General features: G+C 40.0%; 1 protein-coding gene across 3 annotated transcripts in view; it reads left to right on the top strand.

Moving 5' to 3' along the window:
- The window catches only part of RELN (reelin), a 272,014-nt gene that overhangs the window by 35,744 nt on the left and 215,664 nt on the right, over positions 1 to 20,606 (top strand). For all 3 annotated transcript variants that reach the window (XM_071733981.1, XM_071733980.1, XM_071733983.1), the window contains exon 2: positions 8,174 to 8,284. In XM_071733981.1, the coding sequence (XP_071590082.1) occupies positions 8,174 to 8,284 (111 nt within the window). The remainder of the gene's footprint in view (positions 1 to 8,173; positions 8,285 to 20,606) is intronic.

A 20,606-nucleotide genomic window follows, 5' to 3' on the forward strand; every position in this document is an offset into this window, starting at 1 on the left:
GGCTTCCCCAGTTGCAGGAATAAAGAAAAAGCCTCTCTCTCTTGCCAGCTGGTGTTCACTTTTACCATAGAAAATGAAATGCCTGCATCTCAGGCACAGTGGCTGGGCCACACAGACACAAGGCTTTAAAATATTTTAAGATATCTGCTTGGGAAATGCAGGTTTGAATGCTCTTACCTAGGTGAGAGCCTTAATTACCCATCTGTTGGTTAGGAAGCAGGCTGCTATGATCACCTCCTCTCTCGGGTCTCTGGGCTATGCCAACATGTTTGGTGATGCCAGCTGGAACAAAGCACCTTGCTGCTTAATGTGGCCAAGTTTCAGGTGGCTTTGGGTATGGTCAGAAACATATTGAAGTTCTGTATTTGGTGCATGAGAAGTCAGGCTCTTGCATTTAATTTTGGAATCATGCATCTGTTTAAGGTGCCTGAGTCTGTTCATGGGTCTAAGAATTGGACTCTTCACTTTTAGAGAGGTGCAAGCTGAGAAGCACCTCAGAGCTTATGAAAAAAGTATCCAACCCTTTGTGGTTAAGGAATATAAGAATAAACTCTGGTTATATGGCTGCTGATGTCAGTATCAGTGTCTTGTTATGGACTTTCAAATAGATGTTAAAAGTAGTGTTTCTGCAAATAGTTATTTCAGAAGGCTGATAGGCTACTCTTTGCATCAATGATAAATGATGCCTCTATATCATGTTACTGACATCTCGCCACACATCTGCAATCTATTTTCAGTTCTCTGTTGCTCGTTACCAATTTAGGAAAGGAACTGAAATGCTATGGAGACAAAGAGATTTGATGGAGCATGGGGCAGAACCACTGAAACTATTATCATAATGCACAGCAATACCAGTTCTGGTTTTTAAGCTGTCCAGAACAGGGTTCAAAGCTTGTCCATTTTCTCTCCCTCCCAAGATCTGGAGTTACTGATGAAGGCATCACAGGTCAGATGTAGTGTTGATGAACATGTCATCGGTCCCCATTCAGGGACAGCTCACTGGTGTGCTGTTGTGAATCTAGTGCTTTGGTGTGGGCTTTAGAAAACCTCTAACTGAGACCATTCTTGGTTGTTAATAAAAGTGCTGTCCCTTGCTTGTGTTTGTTCATTCAACCATCATGAAATGCCTTTCATTTTTATTTTCTCCCACCTACCTGGGGAAAATCAAAAGCAGTACAAGTAAGAATCCTTCTTTGTTGCTAATGAGGTTCTGAGTCCAATTAAATGTGTACAGTTTCTTTAATCTTGTAGCAATGGACACTTCACTGTTAATTTACAAGTACATTTATCAGCACCCAGTTTTGAATGTATAACTCTCAAACACTACTTGAGTATTTACAGATTGTTTGTCACTACAGTGTCTAAACAGTGCACCTTTGAAAAAGGCAACAGATCTTATTCTCAGCTTACTAGCAACTTCATCTGTATCTGTCATTTCAGGAGTGATCTGCTATTTTAAGGATTTGGGTTGAGCACTATCTGTGCACTGTAAGAGTACCACATGCCAAGATGGGTTTACACTTGGGTCAGTTGTTGTGTGATGGAAGCATAAAGGAATAATTGCCTAAAAGAGGGGATCAGCTTGGGAAGGGACAAAGAATGTCTTCCATTTGTTGGTTCATCTTTTGCATGAACCCTTCTCAACCTGCTGGGACTGCAGGTAACGAATCGGAAATCCACTCTGAGGGCACCATGTCTTTTCCACATTTATAACCATTGTGTGCAAAGCCAGAGAGGGAAAATTTGGAACAGAAGGAGCCCTGTGTGGGCTTTTAATCAGGTCATGTTGGCCAACAGGTGCTGAGACGCAGACAGGTATGTGCCCCTGCCAGAGCTCCTCATGTTTGCTGGGCTGCTGTTTGTCCCTCCCACCCCAGCTCCATCTCTCAGCTGACAAGGCTGGTGCCAAGTGCCCACCCCCTCTGTCTCTGAGCTGGTGAGGCTGGTGTGGGGGGCAGATGGAGGCCCTACTGCAAGATGACCTCTTGCCAGTCCTGATGGTGAGGTGGGGATGTCCTAATGGCAGATACATTTCTGGTCTTCCTCCTACAATGACCTGGTGCCTCTTGGCTGTGGGAAGAGCGTGCAGCGCCAGGTAACAATTCTGGCACAAGGTGGTAGCACATTATATACCAGGTGTTTTTAAATTATAATTGTGACCACCTCGAGATGATAGAGCTGTTTAGGAGAAGGTGTGTTAGCCCCGGTGTGCCTGTTGTCATCCTGCTAGAACACCATCTGCCCAGTGCAGACGTAGCGTGAGTCAAGTTTGACCAAACTCAGTATTTGCTGATGAGGCAACAAAAATGACTCTTAGTGGATGGACAATTCTTGTGTTTGTCTCCTCGGTGAATTTGTTCAGGAATGAATTCTTCCTGATTTTCTGAGCTGTGTAAGGGAAGTCAGCGTTTGCGTGCAGGCATGTGAGCTTGGGTGGTCCCAAGTACACTGCCTGCAGATTGTATTCCCACTGCTGGCTGTTTTCAGGAGTGTTAAGCTCTGCTTGGCTCTAAATGTAGTGTGATGTTGACAGCCTTCACTGTATTTGATCTTCGTGTCCATTTCTTTTTGCAGTCTCCGTGAAAGCCATGACACTGTGAAGAAACAGAGGCCTCTCTGAACTGTGCCACTGCACACCTCATTTGTGCTATTTAAACTGATAAATTTTTTGAGGAGTCAAGCAAAAAAGTGAATTACTTCAGTATAGGTAATTTATGGCCTTAGAGAAAAGTGTCCAGCCATGGCTCAAGTGTGCAATGATGCAGTATTCCAGTATTATAAGAACCTGGCTTTAACCTTGAGAAGAATCTAAAAAAATGCTTGGTTTTGCTTTGATGCAGGGAAGTCTCAGTTTGGGAAGCTTGCCTGCATTTCTCATCCTAAATTTGTTTTCTTCACTTTTATGCTGCTGCTATGCATCTTGACTAATATAAGCAGTATACAGGGCTTCAAAGATTTTGGCCTTTATTAATTCTTTATTGAACTCCATTAACTCCCCACTCATGCCACTTCACATGTCATAGCTGTATCTCTACCTGTAGTCCTTTTTCTTGCTTCGTTTAACTAGGTGTCATCAACAGCAGCTGCAAATTCCATGGAATTTCTGTATATATCAGTCCTTTTGGTGATATTTAGCTGATGCCAAAGAGCAGCTAAATTCAGTAGGACCTGGCAGTGGCAGGTATGTCCTGAGATGATCCCCTTCCTCCATCTGGCAGTTTTTCTGCCTTTGCAGTTTACATGCATTAGCTGTAGTACTTTAAATATATTTTCAATAACTTTTATAATTTTAATGTTTTGAGTATCAGTCAAAATGCAGCTATCTTTTCCGTATTGATCAATGCTTTGAGAGAACATAGGAAAGATTTTATTCAATTACTGCCACAGCCTAATAGATTTTTATCACATTTTATGTATGTGTAGCATGTAACACTGGAAAGACAGTGAAAATGATGTTCATTAGAATAGCATGAGTTTCTCAAAAATATCTGAGAAACTTTTCCCTTATGAGGAAAGACGGAGGGAGCTGGGTGTCTTCAGCTTGGAGAAGAGGAGAATGAGGGGTGACCTCATTAATGTTTATAAATATGTAAGGGGGCGAGTGCCAGGAGGATGAAGTCAAGATATTCTGACTAACAATAGGACAAGGGGTAATGGTTATAAACTGGAGTATGGGCGGTTCCATATAAATATAAGATTTTTTTTTCACTGTGAGGGTGACAGAGAATTGGAACAGGCTGCCTAGGGATGTTGTGGAGTCTCCTTCCCTGGAGACATTCAAAACCCACCTGAACATGTTCCTATGTGACCGTGCTCTGGCAGGGGGTGTTGGGCTAGTTGGTCTTTTGAGGTCCTTTCCAACCCTTAAGTTTCTATGTTTCTCTGATCCGAAAGTAGCTGCAGTCCAAAATCCACTTTGTCTTTCTTATTATGTTGCTACCCCCACTTGTGGTATAATTTCAGAAGCATCCTTTCCAGCATCCTTCTCCCTGACCTGCTTCCTCCTCAAGGCATGTCAGCTCCTGGCATGGCCAGGGGCACCGCTGCTCCCCATCCCACGGGAGGCACCAGCTCCAGGGCTCTTGCAGAAACCTGTCATGGGAAGTGTGGGGCAGCTCCAAAGAGAAGCTGCTGCACCTGCTCTGTTCCCAAGGAAAGAGCACCCACAGCTTCCCCCCTCCCAAAGAAAGAGCACCCACAGCTCCCCAGAGATATGTGGTGCTGGCAGGAGGAGCACGGCAGCAGCCTGTATCTGCTGAGAAGCTGCAGTCAGCAACTTTCCACATATTTACTGATGGAAAATGGAACTGAACTCATTCTCAGAAGCACAGTGGTTTTGAACAGATTTGGGACTACAAACATTGTACAGAAAGACAGGTTGGTCAAAATGGCACCAGAGGCTACTTCTATGGTATTTCCTAGCCCTGATACAATTTCTTTCCATGGATCCGTTTCCTAGGCTTCTACAAAGCAAAGTAAATTTTTCCACCCAATCCATGTATTCCTAGCCATGCAATTCGTGGGCATGGAGGTTTCATATGCTTTGTGGAAACACTGTTCACCTTATTCAGAAGGCAGTGTTAAAGATTACAGAATGATGTCATCTGGCTAGGGACCAGCATGTGGGGCTGACCCAAACTTTGCTGCTGCCTTTTACAGGTGGTTTTGCCACCTCGTCTCTCTCCCTGATCACCTTTGAATTTCCTGTACTGAACATCACCTCCAGGGTTTCCAGGCCACATCTCTATCTCCTATCTTCTCCTTTCCATCACCTCTATCTGCTGGTTTGCCCAGGTGTAGTCCCCTGTTCCCCCTGGCTCCCTAGATCTTCTCCAAACAGTCTCTCTTTCCATATTGTGTGTATTGGTTCCAGTGTAACTGCCCTCTCCATCCCAGTTCTCACCCACCATCCCCTTGCCCTCACATCTGCTTTTGTGTCTCCTCATTTTAAGTTCCTGGGGATGGTGTTGGTCAGACTTCAGAAGCAACTTCATTTTTGTGACATTTTGCAGTTTTTTGAGTGATGAGATTCTGCTGAATTGATGTTTTCTCATCAGAAGGCACAGACTTTTGATAAAGTTCCCTTTATTTCCAACCAGCAGACATGACTTTCTGCTTTAAAACACCAAGAAGCTTCCCAGATCAAAGCATCATATCTCCACTAAGCACTTCTGCTTCAACTTTTTATAGCGAGTGCTATTAGTAAGTGCACTAAGGGTGCCAAATGAGGACACAATCTCCAGAAATATTTAGATACTAAAAAAGAAAACGTGCCTGAGCATGTGTGAATTCTGGTTTTTTTTTTATTTTATTTTATTTTTAAATTTTTTTTTAAATATTAAATGTAATTTCTCCAAACTTGGAGAACAGCTTTCACACTTCAGAATGTAAAAGCTTCTGAAAGCAAATGACACTGGAATTTTTCAGCCAGGGCAACATAACATTTTTCTCTAACTTCATCTAAGAAATGAATGAAGTGTTTTGACTGAAATTCCTTCTCCCTTAAATAATTAAATCAGTCTGAGACAGACACTTACCATGGAAAAACAACCCAACACAACAATCAACAAAAAGCCCAAGAGGGCAAAAATTGGCAGAGATCTCAGGAACTTAAAGTAGAAATAAATGTTGGGCAACTTTTAAAGTAGTTGTTCTCAGCTTTGCCTTGAATGTTTGCAGTGTGTTGCCTACTCAGTTGTTCCCAGCTCAGCTCTCCTATGTTTCTTGGGAAGATGTTCAGTCCCTCTCTCAGGGCTTTTGAGAGCAGATGAGAGCTTCTTACCTCTGTACTGTGGGCTCTGGGCTCCCACAGGTTCCTTTACCATCCCCTGGTGTGAAGGGTGAGCCAAGTCAGGCTGGGGCTCCCCAGCTGCCCCAGTGCAGCACCTGGAAGCAGTGGCCATAGGGTGCTGCTCTCTGGGTGGCAGGGTCCAGCATCCCACAGGGTGATGCTCTCTGGAGGTGGCAGCAGGGCCTTGTGTCTCCCCCTGTCCAGTTGAATGGCCTGGGGGAGGCTTCCCTCTGCTTTAGTCATACAAGTGCCCCTTCTAAGGAAGGGTGTTGTGGAGGATGGAGCAATGCCTGGTTGGGTTTGTAGATGAGATTCACTTCTGTGTCACCTGTTGGGTGCCATGGGGTGGATGGTGGGGCTGTGCCAGAGCCCCCTTTGCCCGTCCAGCCCTGGATACCCAGTGAAGCTGTGCCCCTCCAGATATTTTCCAGGTTCCAGGTGGGTCTGGGCTTTGGCCCTCATTCCTGAAGCTCTGGATATTTGGTGTCAACCACATATGGCATGATCCAGTGTAAAGACAGAAATAAAGCCCAGCAGAGGGGACCTCAGAGGAATCTCCATGTTGCTGTTGGAAGGGGAAGCTAGAGAAGGGGAAGCCCTCAGGAGCAAGCCCCTAGTCCCAACATAAAATCATGGTCTTGCTGCAGGGCTGTGCCTTAGCACAGCTTTCTTGTTCTTGGTCATTAGCACTTGGCATGGTTTGTGTTATATTTAATTCTGTGGGAATTTGATGTATTTCACCACTGGGTAGAGAAAAAAATCATCACTGGGAATGTCATGATTAATTTTTTCTTCTTGAAGAACTATGAAATTATTCCAAAATGTATGACATGTGTATAATAACAGCCTAGTGCTCTGTGTTTAAAAAATGTGCTAGAGGGGATGTGCAGTTTCCCAGAGACTTAATGAGGGAGCCATACTGTGTTGGAAATTTTTCAACAATAAAAATTGACCTATTACATGCTCATGTAAAATGAGGGTTGACAATCACACAAATATGTCCAAAATCAAATACAGGCATTGCAAAATATCACTTCTTTCCCAGAGAGAAACTAGTCACCTGTTCACAGTAGGATTTTCCATTATATCCTATTCAGTACAGAATAAGATGCTTCCCCACAGGGAAACAAAATGGCAGCAAAATACTGGCCTGATGCCCTTCTATCAATGCTTTTCACTGACTGTTTTGCCAAGTCTTCAAAAATAACACAGGCATATTTTTTCAACATATGTTTTTCCTCTTTGTTGGTTTAAAAGCACAAAGGGAAGAAAAGGTTCTGCATTATTCACTACTTCATCATCAAACACAGGAAGAATTCATTGTTGGCTCTTTTGATTTTCTTTTTCTCTCCATACTACATTTTTATTTTTAAAAAAAATCTGGTATCTTTTGCTGTTTTTTAAAACGTATATCTCAGAGGTGGCCTCTTAAAAATTGAGCATATGGCTCAGAACCTGCAGCTACATTCAGGCAAATGTCTACTGCAAAATATTGAAATTTAGAGTCATGGGGGCATAAAAGTTGGATTCAGAAATTATTCAGTATACTATTGAATAATCAAAGAAAGGAAGGCAATTAAATATAAAGGGTTGAATAAATTTAACATAGTAAATATTGCTCCTCTGCTCAGAACAAATTAAGCCCCTGTCAATGTTTGCATGTTCCTTAGATATTTAATAGTAAGTTTAAGCCAATGTGTACCCTAGGTGAAACACCAAATAACTGTTGGGATTAAAAAAACCCAACTGTTTCACTGCTGAGTGTGTATCCCCAGGGAATGCAGCAGTCACCTTGCAGTACCTTGCTTCGGTTCCACTGCTGGTCACTGCCTCGTGATGTTTTCAGCAAGGGAAAGCAATATGGGGATGTGGAACTGGGGTGGAGAGAGAATCAGAGTTATCAGCAGTCCCTGTCAGACACTGCTCTCTGTGTGTAAACAGGGGGAAAGGGATTAAAGTAGGAAAGCTGAGTCAATGTGGTAACTGGTCTTGATGCAAGTGTGTAAGCCCAGAAGTAACAAGACTCTTCTTCAGCAGGGAGGTTGTGCTGTATGGATTTCCTTGCAGGTTCTTCACCTTTCATAATTCAGTTTAAAGAAAAAAAAAAAAAAATCCTGCATGGTAGACTGTAGATTTGCAATGCAGTTGCAGACTGAAACTAAGCACACACAGCTTGAACACTGAACAAGTTGTTTGGGGAGATTACATAGGTAAGCCAATTTAAAGTAATTAAAGTGTCTGATGCATTAGGGGAATTCAGATGAATTTGCTGTCCTGAATGATGGGATCTCATTCAAGTGCAAGAGTTTGCTCACAGAATGTGTATAGGATCTTAAGTACTGGTTGTAAATAATAACATCTATTTTACTTCTCTCATTTCAGTGACTATTTCGACGAGTACCTTCTTTGATGGCTTACTGGTAACTGGGCTCTACACCTCTACTGGTGTTCAGGCTTCCCAGAGCATTGGTGGTTCCAGTGCTTTTGGATTTGGTAAGTCCAGTGTCATTTACATTCTACAGCCCAGGAGAATGAATACTTGGTTGTACAGAGGACATAAAAACCAACAGAGTTATCGAAACAGGTTAATTTAGGCTGAGTAAACAATACATGGAAGTCAGTGGGAGTCAATGACATAAGGCAGTGGAGAATTTTGAACAGATTTTATTTCTTTCCTTACTCTTTTGACTTTGGTCATCCTAGTACTGGTGTACTGGATTATTTGAATTTTTAAGAGAGAAAAGCCTTACCAGCTGAAGTGGTTAAAATAGACATTTCTAAATGATGTAACAGTCAGAATAAACTTAAGCATTTAGCCCAAGGTGTCTTAACTGTTCTTAGGCTGAAAGACTGATTCTTTTGAGCTGAAGTCAACCTACTTTTTCCATTCACTTAAGAATAGAGTCCTCCTTAAAACCAAAATGGTGGTTAAGGTTTTTATATAAAAGTACTTTTCCATGCATGAAAACCAGAATTGTAGTAAAAGGGATAGGTCAGGTTTTGCAGAATTATTATATGTTTCAAGTTCTCTTACATTCAGCAGTAGTAGCCAGGACAGCTGTGGTAGGGAAAAGCACTTTTCAGAAGTCTCTTCTGAATTTATGCAAGTAATATAAATCTATACCAAATGTGGTTTGTTACTTGGTATATTTTTTTTACATCCTTATAAATAATTGTAAGAATTGTGTTGTTCAAATTGAAGGAACTCAGTGAGCACTAACAGACAATCTGGGGTGAAAGTACAAGAATAGGTACCAGCCATATGGGACACCAACTGCTCTGCACTGGCAGTAGTGTGTTTAAATGTTCATTTGCCTGATAGGGTTAAATTTCAGATCTTTCTTCATAATAATCTTTCATCGTAATTATCTCTGTTACAATGCATGTGAAAGACAGGCAGCCTGGACCTGTGTCATACAGCAGACAGATGTTGGCTGGTAAACTAAATAATGTGACATAAGTACCATGTTACTTAAACCTGTATTGAGGGATAATATGAGAAGGACTTTGCCTCTGTCAATAGTACCACCGATACACCTCAAACCTTGGTGTATCAAAGGGAAGAGCACAGCTGCCACAGGTATTTCATGTCTTATGTAAAATGCACCAAACCCCTCACTTTTCTGGAAGAAGCATCACTGCTCTTTCTCCTTTCCTACTGTTCTCTTTACAGGACCTGGTGAAGTAAGCGAGAAGGAAAGAACTTAGCAATGTGAAATTTTTCGGATGATCATGTTACTGTCAGGCTATTGCTATCAAATACACGTTTAAAGAACCTAAATAGCTTTGTGCATTAACAAAGTACATCTTTTTTTTTTTTCTAAGTTTGTGTTTTCATCTGTAGAACAAGGTGATAGTGGGATCTCTGCAGTGAGATGAGAAGGCTGGTATCTTCTAAAGTGAAACTAGCACATGAATGATATGCATCTTTAAAACTATTTGGTAGTTCTTAAAATATTTTAAAGGATGCCATCTGTAGTAGAATAGTTTCCACAGTGTTTAATGTATCATTCAATAAAATAGTAGGGAGTAGCATTGTTTCATATTCTGAAGAAAAACATAAAGCACTTTCTTCCGAAACCCTGGATCAATCTGTTGTGACATCATTTCCAGTTAGCAAAGAAGCTGCTGCCCCTTTCTAGGAAGTGATGCTGATGCTCAGGTTAGTTTAAGATTGTTGGAAATTTATTTTTTTCTTAAATTCTGAGAACTATGTCAGGTTCAGAGAATGCAATTCAAAGATTTATGTGGATTAGACGAGAAGGGGCTAAGCTGGGTCTTTAAAAAATGAAGATAGCGATGTTCTGAAATTGGGCTGATAGTGGTTGCTTACTGAGCAGGGAAGAATATTTTTTTTCTCTCCCTTGCAATATTGCCATTGAAATGCTCTTGTCTGCATCACACAGGAGGTCATGGTAGATTATGATAATCTTCCAGTCTCCCTGACAATATAAAGTCTTCCCAACATACATATATCTGTCTTTTGTGCCTTAAGTTACTGTATTGTGGCTACAATTATCTTTTAATTACCTCGTTTAGGAAGTCACTTGATGGAGACACAATCATTGTCAGTTATCACAGCTAGCTAGCCTTGCCAAGAAACTTTGAAGAAAAAATGTAAAATACATTAGTGCTAACAGAGTTAATTTTAAGGGTTATGTTTTCTTTCTTTTTCAGTATGTATTGTGTATCCAAAGAAATAATTCCTGGTTTCTTCTGTGGGATTAAACTGACATGAAACTTGCTGAAATTTTTATTTGGTAAACCTTCTAAGAACCTTTATAGGGAAAAATGAGTGAGCTTTTGGGGATAAAACTGAATAGCAGTCATAAATATTTATATTGTGTCCTAAGCTGAACCATTGTCTGGGTTCAGATAAAAGTAAAACTAAAACTGTAAAGCTAATATTAGGACTGGGATAACGGATGTGTACTTCAAACCTCATTAAGCAAGCTGTGAAGATCCTTTTCAGAAGAAATAATCCTTAAATTGAACTTTTAAGAATAGCATTTCTTCCTTTGTTAGATCCCATGATAAAACAGAAGCCCTAAGTTGCATCTCTCCAGTATAATTCCACTCTCCTGGTCAGTGTGGTGCTTATCTGGGACTTGTTTCCATGTCCTTCAGCATTGCCCGCTGAAGAACAATCTCTCATCTTCCCCTTTCTTAAGCCACAATCATGCTTCTTAGTGTCATCCACATCTATCTCTCTGGAGACACGTTTTGGACTCCTGTGGGATCTCTCCATCCCTGTGTGTCCTTTCCTCCTTCTGATTTTGACTCTGAGGGTCCTTGTTGTTTGACCTCTTTTCAATAGCTTGGGGCATCTGCTGGCCAAGCTCTGGGCTTTATCAGCCCACCAAGGCTACCCTCCTGTACAGCCAATCTGTGCATACAATCCTTTAGGGGCTCTCACTGCTTGGCTTCTTCTGAATATAAAAATGGAAGGCAGAAGAACTAAAAAAATCATGCTAGAAAGCTATAAGTGTAGTGGTAGGTTTGGTGAGAATGATGGCTTGTAAATGAGAGTAAGGTTACATGGGCTTGGTGGGCACCACTTTGGAACTTGGGGTAAGTAGAAAAACACAGCTCAGGTCCTTCAAAGCCACGTGCACTGGAAAGCAAGGAGCACAATATCAGTTCTGAAATTCAAGGAGAAGATTACAGTATAATTCCTCAGCAGTGATAAGGAGCACTCTGTGCTGAGGAGCTGCATCTGTCTTATTACCTGAGACTGTCCTGGCTGATGGGCTGGCTGAGCAGATGTGCTGGGCTCTGCACATCAAAGCTTTCCTTTGACCTGCCACTCACACTGCACCTCCATGCATCTGGACTCTTCCCAAAGCTTCCTGGCTCCCCGGTAGATTTTCACATCAGGCACACATGAGAAATTATTTAATATTTAATTTAGTGTAATTAGTTTTTTACAAACTGCAGTGGAAAGTATAAGCCTTAATAGTTAAGTCTCAAAACCCCTAATGTTATGCAAAATCATTTATTTCAGATTTATTAGAAGATAAACATCAGTGAAGTAATTGTAAGTAATTTCATTATAATACTTGTTATATACAGTAGTCTTTCAAACCACATTTCAACCTATTTTTGAAAGTCTATAGGCTCTGTTATAGTGAAGACAGTGGATTCAAAGTGTTGCCACAGGTTTAGCTGGCTAACAGAAAATTTCCTGTGTATTTTCCGTGTAGGTTTATACAACTTGAAATTTACTATCTTTTAAAACAGATGTCTCTTCTACTGTAAGGTCATAAACTGATGGTGAATTCTATGTTTTGTTTAACTCTGTCAGTGAGTTTATAAGAAGCCATGAGAGTGATGTTATGTGTAAACATTTTAGTGCCTGAACAGGGGGAATAGCATCTGCTAGAAAGTAAAAATTAGAATATGAAAGATCTTGTAATCTTTCCTTTTTTGCAATTCTTTGTTTCTGTACCACAGAGGAGATCACACCTACTGTAAGCAATACATTGAGTATCTTGGATTTTTAAAAAATATCTGATAGTTACAAATATTTAAAGTATGGTGAATAATACATTTTCTAGAGGAAATCCTGAAAAGAGCACTCAACAGAAATAATTCACTTGGCATTACATTTTATTTTGTATATTTTATTTTGTATATTTCTTTATTATTTTTAAATTAATCTGTTGCTTTCTGACAGCCTTCACATAATCCTCTGATTGGTGTTTTGGCTGCATACATGTTTGCATAGCATACCTAAACCAAAAACACCCTTTCAATTTATAGATGAAGGGTTGTTTTGACCCAGCTTTGTATGAGCTGAGAACTAGGGAAAAGAATAAAAATCATTCCCTGGTTGTGTATTCCCCTTTGGCTCACAAGTCAGAGGCAATCTTGGGGCAGAGTGGCTACAGGTGGGTGTCATTGGTGATGCTGCTGGCTTCATCCCCAGAGGAGGAAGAGCAAAGGGAGTGCCTGAGTGGTTGAAGGGCACCCAGAGAGTCCTCTCCAAGAGGGTTCTTCAAAAAATGTTTTGCTTCTGCCCCTCCAGTTCTCCTGGTGCTTGGTCTGAAGCAATCATTGGAAGCAGTCAAGGCTCCTGCTGCTCCTGGATGAGGCATGAGGTTTGGAGCCTTCAGAGGCTTGGTTTTGGCATCAGTTTGTGCTCTAACATCGATGGTTCTGGGGTAATGTTTTGCTTTCAGATTTTGACAGATAAAGAAAAATATCCCCCACTACAGTTGTGAGATGGGAAAAGGCCAACTGTTGGATTTTTCTTGTTAGGTGTGCCTATAAATTTGATCCCTCCTGCTCAGTCTTTGCCTCTCTTTTTTTTTTTTTTTTTTTTTTTTCAGAGCTATAAAAAAAATTAAGTGTTTTGTAGATGCAAGTTCTTAAAAAAAAAAAAAAGTTTTCAGCTATGTCACTGTGTACATGCTACTGCTCTTGAGATGCAGTTTTTTAACTTACTGAAATTGCTGTACAACCCTGGTATACTTTGTGACAAGCCAAATGGGCTCCAGGACCCTCCCTTCACACTGGAGATATTTGCCAGAAACCAAACAGATGGTAAACTAGGAAGAAATGACCCTCAGCATTCTCATTAGAACAGTTGGGGAAATTTTAATAGGCCCCTGTTTGCCTCGTGTTGTATCTAATACCCTTTGAACTGCCTTTTTTTTTTTTTTTTTTTTCTTACAAGTCAACTCCTGCCATGTATATTTTAATAGGAATTATCAAATACAATTTGCCCAGAAGATGTACCAGCCCTCCGCTGCTAATTAGCAAAGTTTAAATAATCACTGAGTTCTGGCATAATTGGAAAGAAATACTGTTTCTCCTGCCAATGCATAATTACCAATTAACAGGAAGATAAAATATCTGTAGAGCAGTCATATCTTGGAGAATTTGTGAACAGTCAATTAAGTAGGAAGTTGGTGCCAAAGTGACACTGGTCAAGAAAGTTTACATTTGAGTTTACTTTTTAGATACTCCCCCCTGCAAATGGTATGTAATGAAACCATAATGAGGATTAGACTTCCAAAGTTTGTGTATCACAGAGTTTAATTGCTCCTTAAAGGTCTTTATGGCCAAAAGCTGACTGTTTCTACAAGTGGTTGACTATCATGTGTGCCTTCTGGAAAGAGCTTCAGCTTTATTAACACAACATCATGGTGTAGGCAGTAATTACCCATGCTACCCAACAAGGAACTGTATCCTCAGGTATTTTACCTGATAAGGAGGAAAATTTCCCACATGTAACTGGGTGTGATGGACAACAATGCTCTAAGGTTGGAGGAACAAGCTGGTCAGAGGTGTCTACACAGAAAATACTTAAAACTTGCCTACTTTGTGACTAGTTCGACCCAGTACCATCAACCTGAATGCTTTCACCCTTTTCTGCAAGGACTCTTATACTTGTCAGATTTACCCTAAACCCCCTGTCATGGCAGCAGCAGCTTTTGGACATCAAAATCTGATTTTTTGTCTACTCTGCTGAGAAGCCCCGAGGTACTTGCAGTAACATACACTGGAGTGAGTGGTGTCTGTCTGCTCCATAATTGATTGCCAATGTCTTTGGAGCGTTGTGAGTGATTTTACTGTCAGCTTCATGATTTAACCTTCCAAACAGACCTGTAGCTCCTTCTAGTATTGGTGTAGTCAAAACTGAAAAGGTGAATGAATCTCTGCAGAAGCATGGCAGGTATAACACGGCTTTGAATAGTGAGTGCAGGTGGGTGTTCACCTCTACAGACAACACAAAAGGCTTTGCTGACGAAGTGAGAGGTGGTCACTGCACTGGAAATGCAGAGGAACATTATCTAGTGTGGCTGGGCTTGTAAAAGGGGCCCCCGGGTTTTTAAACAAGAAAATGCCTTTAGAGAGAGTTTTACACAGCCAAAACCAAAGTGCTAATTGATGTTTTGGGGCCAATTTTGGTCCAATTTAGCAAGTACATTTGTTCAGGTTTTTTTTTTTAGGTCTTATATACATCTGTTTTTCTCTCTTGGGTGGCGAGTAAATGGTATGGGGAAAAGTTAAAACATCATTAAATTTTAATGAGATTATTTTTTAATTGCATTTTAATTTTTATTAAAATGCATGCAGTAAAAAACTGATGTAAAACTTTGAAGTTGTCAGGTTTGGGTTTTTGCTACCTCATGCCTCTTTGAAGATTCTGATCCCATGTATGGATTTCACTAAAATGTTCTAAGATATCAAAATATTCATAGTGACAGGCTGGTGATTTTTATCTATACTAATACTACTTCCAATAAGGTGTACTTTTTGAAGTGTGCAAATTGTAGGTAATTTTAATAATGGGAAATACAGTTTATATAAATATATATAAAAGAGACTCATGTCTTTGTTCCTGGCTCTCCTTTTTGATTTTAAATATCAAATTAGTGTACTTTTGAATGCTGTTAGCCTCCATATTTCAGGTTTTTATTTTTTGCACAAAAACATGCAGTAGTGCTTGTGGCAATGTCTCCATTTTACCAACAGTAAATAAAGACAATAACAAATGTCAGAAGTATCCCACACATTTGGTACCTGCTTTAAGATCTCTGGGCATTGACTTTCAGTGATGTTTGTGACTTGAATCACTGCAAATTTGACACGTAGGAAATCAGATACACCATGTAGGTGCAATTGAGTAGTTTTTAGGGCATCTGAGCATGTACAGGAGTAAAGCCCAGCTCCCTGTGCACCAGCTCGTAGCCTGGGCTTCCCAAGGCATTGCATCAACCTGGATCTTCCCCAGGGCTTCTGCATCCCTGCACTTGGACAGTGACCAGCACAGCACCTAACTGCTAGTTAAGGACTCTACACTGTTTACCCAACACTTAAATCACAGCTACACCTCAGTGTAGGTACTCTTCACATATCTCAATCTTGGAGATCAAGTCAGCTTGCCCACTCTTAAGACTAACTCCAGAAATGTAGTTTTCTGGGCTACCTAATATGTTTGTAAGTGAACTTGTATGGAGAACTCAACATCTTCTACTTACTTATATCTTCTACCTGTGACCAAGTGACAGGCAAGGAGCCTCAGCATAACTGCTAGAACCTGCCACACCAGATTCACTCAGATCCTCTTATGCAGCTCTGAGTTCAACAAAAACCAGACAGAAGATAGTTGAAAAAGAACACAGGAGGCAACCAGATACAAACTATTGGTTTAGCCATTTACTTGTTTCCAAGATAAGCAATTAAAATAATTGTAGAGCCTGAGGCCTTGACTTTTGCCCACTTTTCTAGTCCAGGACTCACTGTAGGGAGTAGCCAAGAAGCAAGGCAATTACCTCTGATGGTGTCCTTGTGAGGGGGAAATGTGTGGAAGTTTCAGCTGCTTGCTAAATCTTCCCTTAAATTCCATCTTCCCTTTTTTAATGGGTAAATCATTCCTGTTTGGCATTGATAAGAGAAGTGTCAATGTACAAGTCAGTTCTCTTTTATTAGTATTTTATTTTCTTAAGAGTAATACTTGTTATATTTGTTCACCAGATAGAGAGTGATCTCTAAAGCAAAGACTTTGTTATTCTGTACAGACATGCTGGCACAATAAAACTTGATTTTTAGCTGTTCATGACTTATTATAATATGGATAAAAGTCAAGGAAAAAGTAATTAAGCCTTCATTGATTGTGGCAACAATAACAAAATAGTTTCCTGTCTAAAAGGAGTTGTCATTATCCTTTGAGAGCTACATTCAGCTGGACTGACAGGCTGAAGTTGCATGGTAATTCTTAGTAACAGAGAGGTATCTTCAATTGAAGTAGGGGAAAAAAGGCTGTTGTCTAGAAATTTAGGGCCATCTTAACATTGCATTCTGTGTGTGAATGCCTCAAGAATATATTAAGGAAGTGTTCCCATGGCTGCATGAACTTTGCACTGCCAATGTGCCTGCCTACATCACATCTTGTCCCGTGCTTGTTTGTGTGATGCCTGATTGTCATGTGTTGTGCTGTGACAGTCAGCCAGAGCCCCCTTCCCCAGCTCTCCTGTTGTGCCAGGCCTATTATTTTCCCTACATTTTGTGTTGATCAGGATGTGATCACATATTCAAGCTGAAATTACTGGTCTCTTGGACTTCATCAATTAAGATGCATTGAAGCCTCTTGCAAATGTGAAAGGATATTGGGAAACGGTTATTATTGTAATTTCCAAGACAAGTTTGTAAACTAATTTCTGGCATATTATGACAAACAAACGTTGTGATCAGACTGCTTCCCCCATATCTGCCAATTTGTTATATTTCAAAGTGGAGTTGATCATATGTGGTGAAAATTCAGGCTTACAAGAAAAAGGAGCCCAAGAGCCCTCTGTTAATATCCTGATCATCACCTGTCCTACCACTTGATTTCACTGTTTGTTTGTCTGTTGTGAGTGTTGTGACTGATAAACATTTGTGTGTTTTCAGAGATGGTTCACAAGAAAAATCTGCTCCAGGTCTTGTAAAATGAGTAATCCAATTTTAAGATTATACCAATGAAAGGGAATGGCTGTTTGTGAGGAATAACTGGTAGGGTTGCATCTTTAGCAGATGCTTAAATACATGAACAAGAGAAGGTGGCTACCAAGCTCACGCTGCTGTGGACCAGCTCCCTCCTCTCTCAGTTCACCAGGAGAAGTGCAGAGCCCCTCCCCACCACTCCTGCTGTTGCTGGAAGTGTGGGTAGGTGAAGGGATGAAGGGCTTACTTATGCCTTTGCATGGGCACAAGCAATACCACAGCAAAATAGATTTTTACTGGTTGCAATAGACTGCAGAGGTCAAAGAATTTGATGTTAGATTGAGGTGAAAATTGTGAAATTGTTAAAGACACTTGTTTGCACATGACCATCACCTCTTAAGAGCCCAAGATGTTCTTAAAGTGATTACAGTCCAGCCATCCTTGCTACAGAATCCACAGGAAGAAAAAGTACAGTCCTTCACCTGAAGTCCTTACTCCTTGGAGTAGGGTTGTTCCTCAGTTCTACTCTGCTGGATTTTATTACTGAATGAAATCCATTATTCCAGTGTGATCATGTTAGTCCAGGCATGACTTATAAAATAAGGCACCCTATTCTATAAATTCTTGGGAAAGGAGAAAAATAATGATTTAAAATTTCTTTAATAAAATATCTATGTTCATACTTTATTACTTTGTCTACTGCTTGAATTTCATTGGTTTTGGTGACATACTAGGCCTGCTGTCAAATGGACACTGACTTTTGCACCTGCAAATAAAGAAAAATTGCCTTTTAGTTCAAAGCTGTAACTTCAAGATATTAAAAGCAATTACTAAAATCAGTGCTCTTTGTAACCAGAGCAGTTGTCTCTTCGTAAGTCCTAGTCTGGTGTGGTTGAAGGCTTGAAGGAAACAAACCTTCAGGAGAAATCTATGAGATACAAGAGTACAGGAAAGTAAAGATGATTTGCAGCTGTGTGAGAATGTTTATTTTTTTTTCTTCATAAAACATCAAATTAAGCAGCTGAATGTTGAAAGACCTTGTGGTGTTTCGGAAAGTCTTGATGTTGGTCAAAGAGCCCTCATTGGATTCTAGTTTATTGAAATAAAGCTGTTAAGAATAATTACTTGACAATGTTATTTTTGGCAGCACTACAAAAAGCAATGAACCATTTTAGATAGCAGATTATTAATAAAGTCAGTGTTCTGCTCTCCTAACACTGAGATTTGCTATCTGTCTGTTTCTGGATAAACAACTGACAAATATTTTGTGGCAGTAAAGTCATACTCCAGTCATGTGGCATCACAGTCACCTTGACGTTCTCTGACATGCTGGAAAGATCATGTAGTCATTAGAAGGCTGAATCAATAAATGCTGACAGCATTAGCTGTTAAGATGAAGAATATGAGCATTAATGAAGTCTATATAAAAAACCCTGAATCTTTAAGAGTTTTTTTTTTTTTCCTGCAAGTCTTACTTTTAAAAAAGATTAAGTTTAAATTTTTAATTTTCATATGAGTAGTGAATTTGTTGAAATATTCCATCTGCTTTCTCAGCACATATATACATTGAGGACCTTAGTTTCTCCCTGTAAATGAAATTTTACTATTTTTAGATTCCATAGTAAAGGTCTTGGTAGAGATTTCTCCTTGCTAACTACCGATTTGAATTTATCACTGAACATGTAATAAGTAATATCACAGGCACTAGTGACTACCCCGTAGTCATAACTCAAACAGGCAGGTTGTTGATAACCTTTGCTTAAGGAGGGCAAAGATGTAATAAACTCTTTAAAAAATGCTTAGTAGTGATCTGCCAAGAGTTCAACCAAAATCGACTGGGATGTGCTTTTAGCTGCTGCTCTTTCTGAGGCTCTCAAAGAGGTGTAGGCTAGCTCTAATTGAAGCTTGGCTTAAGATTTAGCATGAATATAGAATTCAGATGTGCTGTGAAGAATTTATCAAATATGTGTGATAATCTAAAGGACGTCTTGCTTAGCATGGAACATATAAAATTTGTTTATTCTCCACTGAAATACGCTGAGCAGGGTATGTAAAATTCAAGAATATTTCTATCCTGAGAAATATTTTTGTGGAATTTAGTTACTGATTGTTTTCAAATTTTTAAAACTGGAACATTTAGGGTCATCTTCTGTATTTTGCTGTTAGATGGATCTCCTCAGCTTGTTTCTGAGGACTCTTTCATTAGGCATTTCATTTTTTCTCTGTGTGCAACATGGGCAACTTGGCTTGGCTGCCTTCATGCTCATTTTACAAGGATTGGCACTGAAACGCAAAGTACTTCTGAAGATGTAATTTTCTGACAGTAGCTGCTGTTCATCCAGAGGAATTTTCAAAGACTTCTCTCGTACTCAGTTATGGCAGGGGATTGTGGTGAACTGGGCCCCCTGAGCTTCATCCCTGCTCTGCAGAGAGAGAAACCAGCAGTTTGGGGACATGCACCATCTTACCCTGCAGTAACCCTCTGAACCTGTCAGTTTACTTCTCTCCAATATTACTAGTTTCTTCATGCTGCTCTTAGAAGGAACCAAGATGAGCTGAGCTGCTCAGCTTTGAAACTCAATGTGAAAAGTTGTAAATTGTATTTTCTTATTTATTTGATGGAACAATATAAGACTATAAAACGTAAAGTATGGGCAATGCAAGCTCTGCAAGGACAATTATATACTGTTACAGAGTGGTATCAGGCGTATTATAATTGTTAGACTAAATGAAGAGGAAAAAAAGCAAATGTGAGGGAGCTGTAGCTGCTCATGATAGGGAGAAGATGTACAAGATGTCCCTACTGTTCTTCAGGGCAAATGGAGATGTGTTGGTGAGCCCATTAACCACTGAAGGAATAGGGTTAAGCTTGGCTGTTCCTGAAGCTTTGTAAGTTTGCAGTTACATAGATACACTCAAGGAAGAAGCTGTAGTTGCTTCAAGTGAAAAAAAGCTAGATTCAGTGAACTCCTAGAGGTGGGAAAGATTGACTCATAAACTGAGGGTCTTAGGAAAGTAGAACACTTTGTTATGTAGTATTTTGATTTAATAGCATACGAAGCATTTTAAAGTTAATTGATTGAGATGTTCTTCAGAAAACTAGCTTTTAAGATCTGAACTGTCATCATAAAAGAGGTATAAAGCATGTTAGAAGTGCGCAGTAGTCCACAGAAAAAAAGTACTTTATGTAGATAATGAGACTATTAAAAGTTAAAGATGGAGAAGTTGGTGGCATAGTATCTCTGGCCCATAGCAGAGGACTTCCACCTGGTAAATTTATTTTAATTCATATCCAAAGCATGAATTTACAAACCGACCAGCAGAAATGGACAGTGGTGTTTGTTCTTAAAGTAAAATGCTAACAAAACTGAGTCTCCACTAA

This window comes from Heliangelus exortis, chromosome 1 (genome assembly GCF_036169615.1).
Source record: "Heliangelus exortis chromosome 1, bHelExo1.hap1, whole genome shotgun sequence".
In the NCBI taxonomy this organism is placed as follows: Eukaryota; Metazoa; Chordata; class Aves; order Apodiformes; family Trochilidae; genus Heliangelus; species Heliangelus exortis.